This window comes from Danio rerio, chromosome 19 (genome assembly GCF_049306965.1).
Source record: "Danio rerio strain Tuebingen ecotype United States chromosome 19, GRCz12tu, whole genome shotgun sequence".
Lineage (NCBI taxonomy): Eukaryota > Metazoa > Chordata > Actinopteri > Cypriniformes > Danionidae > Danio > Danio rerio.
Genome location: NC_133194.1, coordinates 48,487,112 through 48,500,001, shown reverse-complemented (window position 1 = coordinate 48,500,001; position 12,890 = coordinate 48,487,112). Strand labels below are relative to the sequence as shown.

At 36.9% G+C, this 12,890-nt stretch overlaps 1 protein-coding gene and 1 long non-coding RNA gene across 6 annotated transcripts in view; one reads left to right on the top strand and one right to left on the bottom strand.

The window, feature by feature from the left end:
* Window positions 1–455: 455 nt before the first annotated feature.
* Window positions 456–12,890, top strand: part of trps1 (trichorhinophalangeal syndrome I) — a 270,301-nt gene continuing 257,866 nt past the window's right edge. For 2 of the 5 annotated variants that reach the window (NM_001177934.1, XM_073931221.1), the window contains 2 exon segments: window positions 456–745; window positions 5,534–5,818. In NM_001177934.1, coding sequence (NP_001171405.1) covers window positions 5,806–5,818 — 13 coding nt within the window. In that variant the 5' untranslated portion in view covers window positions 456–745; window positions 5,534–5,805. 5 annotated transcript variants of the gene reach the window in all.
* LOC141379177 (uncharacterized) lies at window positions 5,944–11,369 on the bottom strand. Its single transcript, XR_012395254.1, has 2 exons — window positions 8,330–11,369; window positions 5,944–7,877 (listed from the first exon to the last, which is right to left on the bottom strand). It is a non-coding gene; the product is annotated as an uncharacterized lncRNA (long non-coding RNA).

The following is a 12,890-nucleotide window of genomic DNA, read 5'->3' as shown; positions in this document are numbered from 1 at the left end:
AAGACACAAACTAGTAATTGCAAGAAAATAAATACTAATTTTATGCTTTTTCCAAGTTTAAGCTTGCTCTAAATATTTTTTATTCTCCTTCAAAACTGTGAGACATAAACTTGCATGACACAAACTAGTAATTGCATGAAAATAAACCCGAATTTAATGCATTTTCATTGATTGTTTTCTTTGTATTGTGAGTTGCAACGTAGGGCTTGTGCGAAAAACTAATTACCTTTTCATTCACCGGCGGAAACGTGTTTTTTTTTTCCTTTTTTTCAGAACAGAAGTGCGAAGCCACCAGCTGAGAAGCAAAGCTGTGAGTTTCTATGGCGAAGCTGCAGAGCGGCTGGAGCTGGAGCTCTTTTAGCGGTCACTGTCCCTTTAAGAGTGCGCGCTCTAGGGTGGCGCTTTCCTCCGCAAGGGCTTCTTGATATTAATAGTGTTGGTGTCTTGAAACTGACGTAATGCTTGGAGTCTGAGGTCCTGACAAGCGATAACATTTCTGATAAAGAACTGAGATCACTGCAAAAACCAGCCTCCTTTTTTCCACCCCAGACTCAGGCGTTTTTTTACTATCAAACACAGTCTCCCAAGATTTCACGTGTACAGGAGCAATTCGCAATCTTACATCCCCATAAAAAAGAAATCATTGCCCGAGATCAACAAACAAACAACACAAAGACGCTCCATGGCTCACGCCAAAGCTCCACCATCTTTCAGACTGCAAAGACTATTGCAATTTAATCAACAGGTAAGGAGAAAGCGAATCAATGAGCATTGCGATCACGGCAGAAGAACGATGTGCGTTTTAGCCTGTAGTTCCTGATGTCTTTTAGGGGTGAATGTTATGTAATGTTGAGAGAAGGGCGAAGGGATTTGCTGCTGCTGAATCAGTTGAGTGCTGCTACTTTGCAAATGCAAAAAAATAAGAGCGGATTTCGACGTGCCATTCGCGAAATTGTCGCCAGTTTAATTCGTAGCTCCCAGTAGTTTTTCTTAGAGGTGTTTTGCTCTCCTTCCCATTTCTCTTCAGCCATTTCACGCCGTGTTGCAACGCGTTTTGCGCAAGATATTATCCAGAATGTAGTAATAATGTAAGCCGCGACCGGGGCGCATTGTTTACGTGTAAACCGGCGCGCTAAAGTAGCTAATGGCTTCCCAACTCAAGTTCTACAAAGTTTCATCAAGTGTGTAGGCTACTGTTTTTTTTTGCGTAAATGATGATGCTTCGAGCTGAATGGCGCTTTCCACACAAACTTCGAAAACTTTCCGTAACTGATGTACGATAAGAAAACGCGTAGGCATGGCAACGCGCTGAACGTTACACTTCATTTTCCACACACAAAGAAGTTCGCAGTTGTTTACATGACAGTCCGCGGATCCTAACAGGCTTTTTAATCGACATTTTGCGGTTTTTGTTGTGGAAAGATGTGCTCTTCGAGGCGATGGAGACGCGCGGCACGTTTCTGAGGAAAACTTTGTGAATAGCGGTAACTGACTGTGGGTATTTTCCTCATTTGGATGTTTCTTTGTTAACCTGTAAAAGTTAACTCGTGGGAAACAGTTTTCAGTATTTGCTTTAGCGTCTTTGTGGGCAACTTTCGCACTTAGGTGTGTTTTTGGGGGGCTGTAGTTCACAAAGTTTCTTGTGGCGTGACCATAGTGGCGTGATGGAGCTTATCACTCTCTCCCTTTCTCTAAAACAAAACTTTCTCGACTGAAGGAATTTAAATAAGTCTGTTTTAATCCGCTAATATGAAGGCATGTGTGTGGATTGTGTCCATTTTCTATTGACACATAGTCGTTTTCTTCTTATCGTTTGCTTTCTGATGTTATCAGTCAGACAGTAGGAACATATTTGATATGTGTTTAGTAGATATTCGTTGTGTATGTCGTAAGTAACTTGTATTTTGACTCCTCAGTTCTGCAACTGTGGTTATGTTTCCAGTTAATTTGGTTTTACAGTCACTTTCACATTAGATGTCATTAGTATCTTCAAGTGGGTGGAAACAAGTATTTATCTCAAAGCTGATAAAATCACCCACACTTCACTCGAGCGTAACCTGTGTCTGATTGTTGAAGATATGAAATCCTATGTTGGTTCCAGTAGATGAGTTTGCGATGTTTCCTGTAAACCCTGAAAGTTGCCACACTCGGGCAGTCTGGAAATGATATGTTCTTTTTTTCTTACTGAAATAGTTTGTCAGTAAAAGTTTCTTAATGACAAAGCCCGTGCAGGCAAATGCAGGTCATCATATAGAGAAACTCCCAACTGTAAACAAAGTTTCACATACAGTCAACAGGGAACCTCAGCTCTGTCATCATCACGCGTCTACAGTTTTCCACTTGCATTTTATTTTTATATTCTCCAAGGACTTAATTCACTTCAACTATTGTGATTTTGCTTAGATCAGAAGATGAAATCTCCATCTGCTCGTAATATTATTTAATTTCTTGTGCATCGTAAACATTCATTCAAAATTAATTTTATTTAGCGCTCCCATTTGCTTCTCGGTCGACACAGAAGAATAAGATCCACATGAGTTGTCTGATAAGGCGCGTTTGAAGTGATTGAAAAGCTTGAGGTGTATTTGAAATGTAAATGACTCCACATCTGTGAGCTCTTTGGAGAGAGGCAATAGATCAGCGCTGTATAGTCAGGAACTTTACGGCTGACAAATGAATTTGGGCCTTGGTGGAGGGAGAAAGCAGCAGTGGGGGTCTTCCATTTGTTCTTGGTGGCTTCTGAGTTTGCACAACTTCTTTTTGGGCTAACTTCTTGCCGCACAGAGATTTGCCACTCGTGTCCCCGCAGCAGATTCATGTGGCGTTGGTGCTGCTGAATGGAGAAAATAAATCGCAGGGGACAATTTTCTTTCTTTCCTTTTTTTAAAAGCCGGAGATAGAGAATGGATCGCATTAAGATATTAAACCCAGGTGTTTGCTTGCAAAGAACACATTGTAACTAGACTTCAAAACATTAACTTTTCTTGCTTGTTAGAAATTGTACTCAAACCAGATGATGCTTTTTCTAATTTGTTGCAACACAAACACACTTATAAAAACTTTTGTTCTTTGCAAATTAACTTTATAAATTTTTTTATCATCGTTAAACTTAAATTAAATTGTTATATATATATATATATATATATATATATATATAAATTTTCATTTTTGGTAACTGCATATTGATATTTTCCACTCGCTATATGCAAAGAGACAAGTCTGCAGACTCCCATCACTGCTCGTGTTTTGAAATGACGCATCAGTGACTTTATAGAAATTCCTTTTTGTTTAGTGTTTTTGTGGTTAGAAATCTCCAAACACGGGAGACGGGAAACTTTTAGAATTGTCTTTTGTAGCCGCCAGATGAAATGCCAAGGTTTACACAGAGACAGCTCTTAATAATTGGTACCCTTAAAAGCTTTTCTACCATATATTTGATTTAGCCTGCATATGAATAGCCAGTCTTTTTCCCTCCGGATTTTCTAGAATAAAAGAGCTGCGGTTCACAGAGGTCGTCCCTTGTCTCGTCATATGCTTTTCATCCTGTTTTTAGCTGTGTTTTGAAGTCACTAAATGGCTCTGGATGTGTGCTATAGACGTGCTATGGTGAGTTATACCAGTCATGTTCTAGTTTTTTTTTGCTAAACTTTCCTGCAATGTGAGTAGTTTTGATGATAAATGGCTTAACTAGGAAAGTGTATTTTTGTGTGTGTGAGTGAGTGAAGTCACTCGGGGCGGTTTATGAAACTAACATTGGGCTAATCTGAATTAAGAGCTTTGAGTTTATGTGTTTCTTTTGTTAGAAGAAATCTTGCTCTCTTTACCTTTTTTTTTCTCACACCCTGTGTGAGAACGAAACACGCAGACCTTTGACCTGTGCTGTCGATAGGCATGGGATGATTACTGTTTTCAAGGTATACCGCAGTTTGGAACGGTCACGGTTTTAAAACCGCCAACATTTTCTGCTGTACCGTTCCTAAGATATTTGTGTAAGATTTTTTTAGGACAACAATATCTTCAGCAGAAAAAAATATCCAAAGACGCCTTTTTAAATTATAAAAAAAATCAGTGTTTTGTACTGAAATCAGAAGTCTATAATTAAATTTAATTATTTTGCCTTACATGTTTACTGCACCAAAAATCTTACAAAAAATAAAATATATTTTTTTCAAAGGGGAAAAAAAGTTTTTGTTTTTTACCAAGAGATTTAAAAAGAACAGTAATCATAATACCCTAAAACCATGATATTGAAATCCGAGATTATCATACCGTCAGAATCTTATGCCTAGCTGTCGAAGCAACCTCCTTTATCCTGCAAAGAAAGCTTGAGCTTCAATGTATATTTATTAGTATTTTATTTTAAGGGCATATTTTTTTAAAAGTCACAGCTGAAGAGCATTTAAAAACTCTCCCAGATAAGAGACGGTTTGGGTCTGTGACTCTGTCAGATCTGTTTGACATCACTTGTTAGGCTAATTATGTGGTGTGTAATATTTTAGCGGTTAGCGTACATCTGGTAAAGTTTGCTGACTGAAAACTGTCGTATTCCCAGTAGTAGGCTGCACTGCGAGCGGAGAAAAGAAATCAGAGTTCCCCTAAGTCTTCATTCTTACTCATTGACGACTCTTTTTGAGGAATTTAAAAACTTTCTGTTGTTTAAATGCTAGACCTTTTATTGGTGTGGTTTTTCAGAGCGCTTCCCGTTAGGTTTGTGTTTCATATGAACTGGCTTTGCTAAAGTTAGAGCATCAACAAGTATTTATTATGAAACACAAAACTTGTTAGCTTAGCTTCGTCTTTCGGTGCTCGGCTTCATATCAGAAAACTTTCAGATCAGATTTTTGGAGAGAACTTTGAGAGCTTTGAGCTCAGATCCTCCAGCAGTGCCCACTTCCTCTCCACCCCGCTCGGAGTTTAGTTTGTCTGCCGATCCTCCTGTCCTCCGGGCCCTCTGGAACGCCGATGAGTCAGTTTAGCCGTCTTTTTCTTTCTCTCTTTTCCTTTCTATCGTGGTGTGTGTTCTTTTACCTCGCAAACAGGTTGCTTTTTTCGTCTATTTTTTTTCCCTCTCTTCATCTCACGGTGGCTGAACGTTCTCCATCTGTGTGGTCTGGAGGCTGGTGCTGTTGACTGTTGCTAACCTGACACAGGTTGGACAGAATGAGTCGAAGAAAAGGTTTGTGGGGGGGAGGAGGGCTTACGCTGGTGGTGGTGGTGGGGGGGGGAGTTTTCCTTGAGAATGTTTGTTTTCCTGTTTCCAATTTGGTCGGCCAGAGGGCCCGTACTGTCAGAGCTCCCATTCATGAAAGCTGCTGTCAGACTGCCTGAGTACATGACACAGGATTTCTCTCTGCTCCTTTTGTGCGTCTATTGCGGTTTCTGTTACGCCTTTTGAGCTTCTTCCAACAGCTTTTTTTATTGTTCAGTATTTAACGTTTTTAATTTGTGAGTACGTGCTAACCCTCCTCCTTATAGTACACAAAACACATCTTTATCGCTAAACGCGTGTGTGTGTGTTTTTGTTTCGTTACAGTGATCGAGAAGATTGGTGTGGTCACCCATCGCGTACAGGATCATCTGCACCTGTGAGATCTTCTAAAGGAAGTACAGGACGACGCATTTCACAAGCAACGCACATAGAGCGAGTAAACTTTTGTGGAGAAAGAAATGGAATGATTCCCAGGCCAGAATGGATGTGGAATAAAGGATACCTCGGAGGGCTCCTCAGGGAAGGGTCTTTGGATACTCTGCCAGCTTTGATAACCGCCTCCCTGTTGGATTTGAGTGAGATAATGCTATAACCCAATGCTTAACAGAGGTATGTACATATGTGCGATTGTGTTCTACCAAAACCCAGGGATTTCTTGTGGCGTTGTGGTTTTTGATGCAAGTCGTGTTGCACATCTACTAAACTAATGTGTGAGATTAACGGCGAAAACTTTATTTTGTGTGTGTGTGTGTGTGAGGTTGTAGCTTTATTTATGGTAACTTTTAACCCAGTCTTCCTGTAGTTCAGGCCAGTAATCTAGACCGCTAGATAGCTCAAGCTGTTCGACCGCTTTGATCTTCAGTAAGGCCATCATCCCCTGCTTTGGCGTTTATTACGTGGAACAGTAGAATTTACTGACTTACTTTCCTCTGACTTTTTTGACTATCCGTGGGTTTTCTCTAGAGTAATAAGATAGGCCACACAAGCAGTATTTTTGAGTCTGTGGGGGTTTCTTTGAGCTCTACATTTGTGGACCAGGTGATACTGTGCTCTGGTATTCTTCTCTGCCACTGTGTTTGTGGATCGCTGGATTTGACAGACTTCCTTTCAGGAGGTTTTTCTGCATTGCTCATAAAAATGAGCGCAGCTTGATTTTACAACTGCTTGATTTTGTTTAATTCTTGTTAATGTTGTGACTAAGAAATGCTAGCATTTTAGATTAGATAACATACTATTCACTATTGTGTAAAAGCATGCATATTGCTGTTTAAATGACTCTTTATTAGTACTTAGCAAATACTATTGCCTTAATTTGCAAGACTGCATTGTTGATTTTTGAACTATGCGCTATACTTAGTCAACTGCTTACTGTCAAGTAAATTAAGTTTTTAATTAGGGAACTCTTATAAGTGAATGCATTCTTTAATCTAAAGCTTATTTTTATAGATGCGTTTTAGTTAGTTGGCTTTTGTGTTTCAAAGTTATGATGCACTTTATTAGTACTTATAAAGCACTTATTATTGCCCTAATTTGCAAGAACACATTCTTGATTATTGAACCATAACCTATACTTGGTCAACCACCACCTTCCCTGCTGTAAAGTAAATTAGGTTTTTATTTATAGGGAAAACTGTTATAAGTGAATCTCTAATCTAAAGACTATTTTTGAGATGCTTTTTTGTGTTTTAAAGTTGTTATGGTGCTCTTTATTAGTATATTAGTGCACGTAAAGCAATTATTATTGCCCAAATTTGCAAGATCACATTCTTGATTTTTTTTAAACATCCCCTAAACTTTGTCAGCTATCGCCTTGCTTGCTATCAAGTAAATTAGATTTTTATTTATAGGGAAAGCTGTTATAAGTGAATGCGTTCTCTAATCTGAAGCTTATTTTTTTAGATGTTTTTGTGTTATTTGGTTTTTGTTTTTCAAAGTTGTTATGATGCTCTTTATTAGCACTTATAATTGCCTTATTTTGCAAGAACACATTCTTTGTTATTGAACCATACCCTGTACCTGATCAACTACCACCTTGATTGCTGTAAAGTAAATTAGGTCTTTATTTATAGGGAAAACTAATATAAGTCAATCTCTAATCTGAAGATTATTTTTGAGATGCTTTTTTGTGTTTTAAAGTTGTTATGGTGCTCTTTATTAGTAAATTAGTGCTTACAAAGCAAATATTATTGCCTTAATTTGCAAGACCACATTCTTGATTTTTTTTAAACATCCATACTTTGTCAACTATCGAGTAATCAAATAAATTACATTTCTATTAATAGTGTAAGCTGTTATTAGTGATTGCGTTCTCTAATCTGAAGCTTATTTTTGAGATGTTTTTGAGTTATTTAGTTTTTGTGTTTTAAAGTTGTTATTTTGCTCTTTCTTAGTACTTATAAAGCAGCTATTATTGTTTTAATTTGCAGGAAACCTTGATTTTTGAACCATACCCTTTACTTCAACTACCGCCTTTAGTGCTGTAAAGTAAGTTAGGTTTTTATTTAAGGAATAGTGTTATAAGTGATTCTCTAATCTGAAGTTTATTTTTGAGATGCTTTTGAGTTAGTTGGTTTTTGTTTCGAAGTTGTCATGATGCACTTTCAGTACTTATGAAGCATTTATTAATGCTTTAGTTTGCAAGAACACATTCTTGATTTTTGAACCATACCTTATATTTCGACTACCACCTTTCGTGCTGTAAAGTAAATTAGGGTTTTATTTGGGGAAAACTGTTATAAATGATTCTCTAATCTGAAGCTTATTTTTGAGATGCTTTTAAGTTAGTTGGTTTTTGTGTTTCAAAGTTGTCATGATGCACTTTATCAGTACTTATAAAGCAAACGTAATTGTCTTAATATGCAAGACCACATTGTTGATTTTTTTTTTTTTAACATACCTATACTTGGTCAACTACCACCTTGCTTGCTGTAAAGTAAATTAGGTTTTTATTCAGGGAATAGTGTTATAAGTGAATCTCTAATCTGAAGTTTATTTTTGAGAAGCATTTGAGTTAGTTGGTTTTTTTGTTTCAAAGTTGTTTTGATGCCCTTTATCAGTACTTATAAAGCAAATAATACTGCCTTAATTTGCAAGACCATGTTCTTGATTTTTTAACCATACCCTGTACTTCTTCAACTACCCTCTTTCATGCTGTAAAGTAAATTAGGTTTTTATTTAGAAAAAACTGTTATAAGTGATTCTCTAATCTGAAGCTTATTTTTGAGATGTTTTTGAGTTAGTTGGTTTTTGTGTTTCAAAGTTGTTATGATGCTCTTTATTAGTTATAAAGCAAATATTATTGCCTTAATATCCAAGACCACGTTCTTGATTTTTTTTTTCTTTTAACCCTATACTTCGTCAACTACCACCTTGCATGCTGTACATTAGGTTTTTATTTATAAGGAAAACTGTTATAAGTAAATGCATTCTCTAATCTGAAGTTTACTTTTAAGATGCTTTTGGAGTTTTGTGTTTCAAAGTTGTTATGATGTTCATGTTATGATGCACTTTATTAGTACTTATAAAGCAAATATTATTGCCTTAATTTGCAAGACCACATTCTTGATCTTTTCTTTTAACTATACCCTATACTTGGCCAACTACCACTCTGCTTGCTGTCAATTAGGTTTTTATTTATTGGAAAAACTGATATAAGCGATTGCTTTCTCTAATCTGAAGATTATTTTTGATATTCTTTTGAGTTTTGTGCTTCAAAGTTGTTCATTTATTCAGATGCATCATAACTTGTCGTAACAGCATTGTTAGGAAATATCCCCAACACTCCTCCTCAGTTGAATTGTTAAATTTAAAATTGCTTGTTTGATTTTTGGTTTCGAGGTAATGAACGCAAAAATGCAATAACCGAAACTTCTGAAAGCGGCCACATTCTTTGCGGTCTGGGTTGCGAGCAGTAGTCCTTCTTAAATGAGGTAATCTGAGCGTGTGTCATAGCGGACTGTGCCGAAATGTATAATAAACGACCTGTAACGGCCAGTGATTAGGGGATCCTGTCTTTGTGAATGCTGCCACAGTGGAGATTTCTCTCGTGTGCCCTGCCGCTTCAGCAGATTTGCGTAATGTTAAACATATGCCATCTTCTCCAGTCTGGATTTCAGGGGGAAAACCTGCTTGTGTGCAAACACACACCGCACTGGGGTGGTGCTAGATGGTTTCGGTTTGTGTTGTATTGCTTAGATGTGGGGGTGAAGCTGAATGGCAAGATTAACCCCACGGATTCTTCACCCAGAACTCCAAGAACTGCTTCTAGGTCAAGGGTCACCTGAGATCCCTAAACGCTAATATGGGGTGCAGGGGCCCCTGATGGGGTTTGCTGGGTTGTAATGCGTTTGCTCTTTTTCCTTGTTTTCTGTGATTCTCTAAATATTTAGTGTGATTTCGAGAATTGTATTCAGTTTTAAAATATTATTTTTTATACCTTTGTTTGATTAATATGAATCATAATTTACTCTAGATCAGGGGTGCCCAAACGTTTTCTTATGAAGGGCCTAACTTTATTGAGTCTAGCTGCAGTGCTAGTATTGACAGCAAATTTTGATTTAGTTTTAGTCTTTTGAATAAAATTCCATTTTAGTTTTAGTCATATTTTAGTCTTCTGAATCATTTTAGTTTTAGTCCAGTTTTAGTCAACTAAATTTTATAAGATTTTAGTCGACTAAATCTACTCTAGTTTTAGGATGTTGTAAATCGCATCCCGCGTCTACTGTGGATCAGTTACTGTTCAAATGTGGTTTGCCTCATGCATCACACACCAAGATTAATTCTGATTGGATATTTTCCAAAAAACGTCCCCAATCACATTCTCATTTTACTTTTGTTTAGTCTACGAAAATGTCAGTATATTTTTTATTATAGATGTAGACATCATCATTTAATTTTTATTTAGTTTTCATCTAGTTTTCGTCAGTAGAATCTAGGGCTGTGCGATTAATCGAAATCGAATCGCAATCGCGATTCAAAAAGTTGTGATTAGCTAATCGCAAGAGGCTTCGATATAAAATATATTTGTTTTATTTAATTTCCCCCACCCAGAGCAAATGCGTGATTGCCGTCTGTGTGTGATTAGTCTTACTAGCCAATTGAGTCAGCACACTTTTGTTTTGCTCAATCAGAATTGCGCTACCACACTATGCGGAACTCCCACAATAAAAAAAAAAACGAACAGACGGACGAGTGGGGTGATGGCATTTGCCCCTTCAGAAGTGTTATTAGACAAATTAATATCAAAGAAAAACAGGACATCGGTAATAGGGGAATATTTTGGTTTCAAAGTCACAGACACCGAACAAAAGCTGGTAATTTTTAAGAATTGTTGCCACAGCATGAGGAAATACAACAACCAGCACCTAAAAAAGCACCACAGGCGGCTATATGAAGAGTGTCTTGCTAAAAGGTTAACTAAATGTATTGCCAGTGACACTCAATCTAGTAGCAAAATTTAAAACAAATTTTGAATAAAAGTTGTAGTTAATATATTTTTAGTTTCTTTTTTAACTAACACTCACTGCATTTTAGCAGTAAGTAGCTACGATACAGATTATTGAGCTGAAGCTACAAAATAAATTTGCAAATCAAATTGAAATCACAATATCTGTCAAAAAATTGCTATTCTATATTTCCCTGAATCGCACAGGCTTAGTTGAAACTTTTCGTCACAAAGTATAAGGAAAAAACAGACGATGTTTCGTCAACGAAATTAACACTGGTGGGCTAAAGGTAAATGTAGTTGCCATTGATATTTTTCTAGTTAATTTAATAATGTTTATAAATAACTAGAAAACATTATTTTATATTAAGTAATACATTTAATAAGGAACTTATTACAATAAAAACAAAACAATCTCATTTATAACATAATAACACTACTTTTTGGCTTGATTTGCTTGCCAATGTATTCTGCGTAGTCCTCTCTCCGTCGAGTGATAGTATTTACATTTTAAAAATATCAGATTTATTTACAACATTTGATTGAAACATTTTATTTCAGTTAGTTGTAACTCATTGATAAAACAAATCAAAAAGGTTACTTCAAATTAGAAATGCCGATCAAAAGTCACAATGGGCCAACTTTATGCATCTCTGATCTAGGCATGGGATGATAATCGTTTTCAAGGTATACCGCGGTTTGGAAAAGTCAAGGTTTAAAAAAAAAAAAAAAAAAAATTGCTATACCGTTCCTAAGGTATGTGTAAGATTTTTTTATTTACATATTTTTTTAGAAAAACAGTCTCTCCAGCAGAAAATATGTCCAAAGATGCCATTTTAAATTGTAAACAAATCAGTGTTTTTGAAACTAATGAAGACAACAATAGTCAATAATTCATTTGAATAATTTAGCCAGATATGTTTACTGCTGAAAAATAATATTTGAAATAAAATATATTGCTTTAAAAGGGTAAAAAAAGTTTTAGTTTTTTTACTCTGACATTTAAAAGGAAATTATTTTAGAGCAGTAATCACAACACCATGATACCCATGCCTACTCTGATCTATATGATTAGTAAGGTCAAGTTTATTATTACCCAGAAAATGTTGTGTTAAATCAGACTTTTAGTTTCTACAGCACTGTCACAGTCTAATAAAACCCCATATTCCTTGATATCCACTCTCTTTTAGGAAATGTATTTTTAATTTGCTTTAAAACCATGCTTACAGACCAGGCTAAAGGCCATAAATGCTAATTCATGGCTGTGTACAGTCGATGATTCTTCACTGTGATTTACTGATATTACACATTAAGCAGGTTGTGGTGTGTTTGCACTTAAATAGAATATATATTTTCAAAACGATGACTTCTTGATCTCTTTTAATTGCATATAAGCTACAGTATATGCTTTAGTCATGTCCTTATAGGTTCAGTTGTTATGTGCTAGAGCATCTCTTTGACGCACATGCCCGTTTTTGGATATAAACATGGATTTATGCCGTGAGTTAAAGCTTATGCTTATTACTTGTACCTTGCTTTGTATAATTTGGTTGAGTTATGGTGGGGAAATTTGAGTGGTCTGCATAGTTCTCCAGTAGGTGCCTGCGTGATGTATGGCGTGCCAGTGTGCCGACGGAGGCAGACGGCCAAATGTTTTCATAATGTTCATTTAAAAGTCTGATTATTCGCCTCCACCGTTTCTCGCTTCTGCAGCGCATATAGAAAACCAGACTTTAATCAGCCATATATAGCGCTCAACCTTCAGTTTACTACTTTTAAAGGAATATAATGCCACTAAGAAAAAGGTAAAAGTACATTTTAGGTAATAAACCTTTTTTTTCAGTCGTGGAATTAGCATGCGACTGTGAACCGGTTGCCACTGCAATGGAAATTCCACATCTATATGCGTTTCAGGCTTGCTAGATAAACAGCAGAGCCTTTACGAACTGAGAGGTGTCGGTCGTGAGCGTGCCTAATGAGACTTGCTAGTTTGATTCCAGTCTCAGCCTGTAAGAATACGGTAAGCTGAGTTATTACAGACTTTTGAGGGACTTGCAAAACGGCGGTAATGAGAGCGGACCGTGGCGAGAACCTGCTGGTGAACGGCGAGGATTGGGCCGTATCCGCCTGCCAATTAGCCCCATATTCCTCCACTCGTGTGGCACCTACTTGCAGTAACCCCGAACCGGCACCGAACTAATCTAATTAGATGGAGAACACAAAAATGATCCCGGGCCA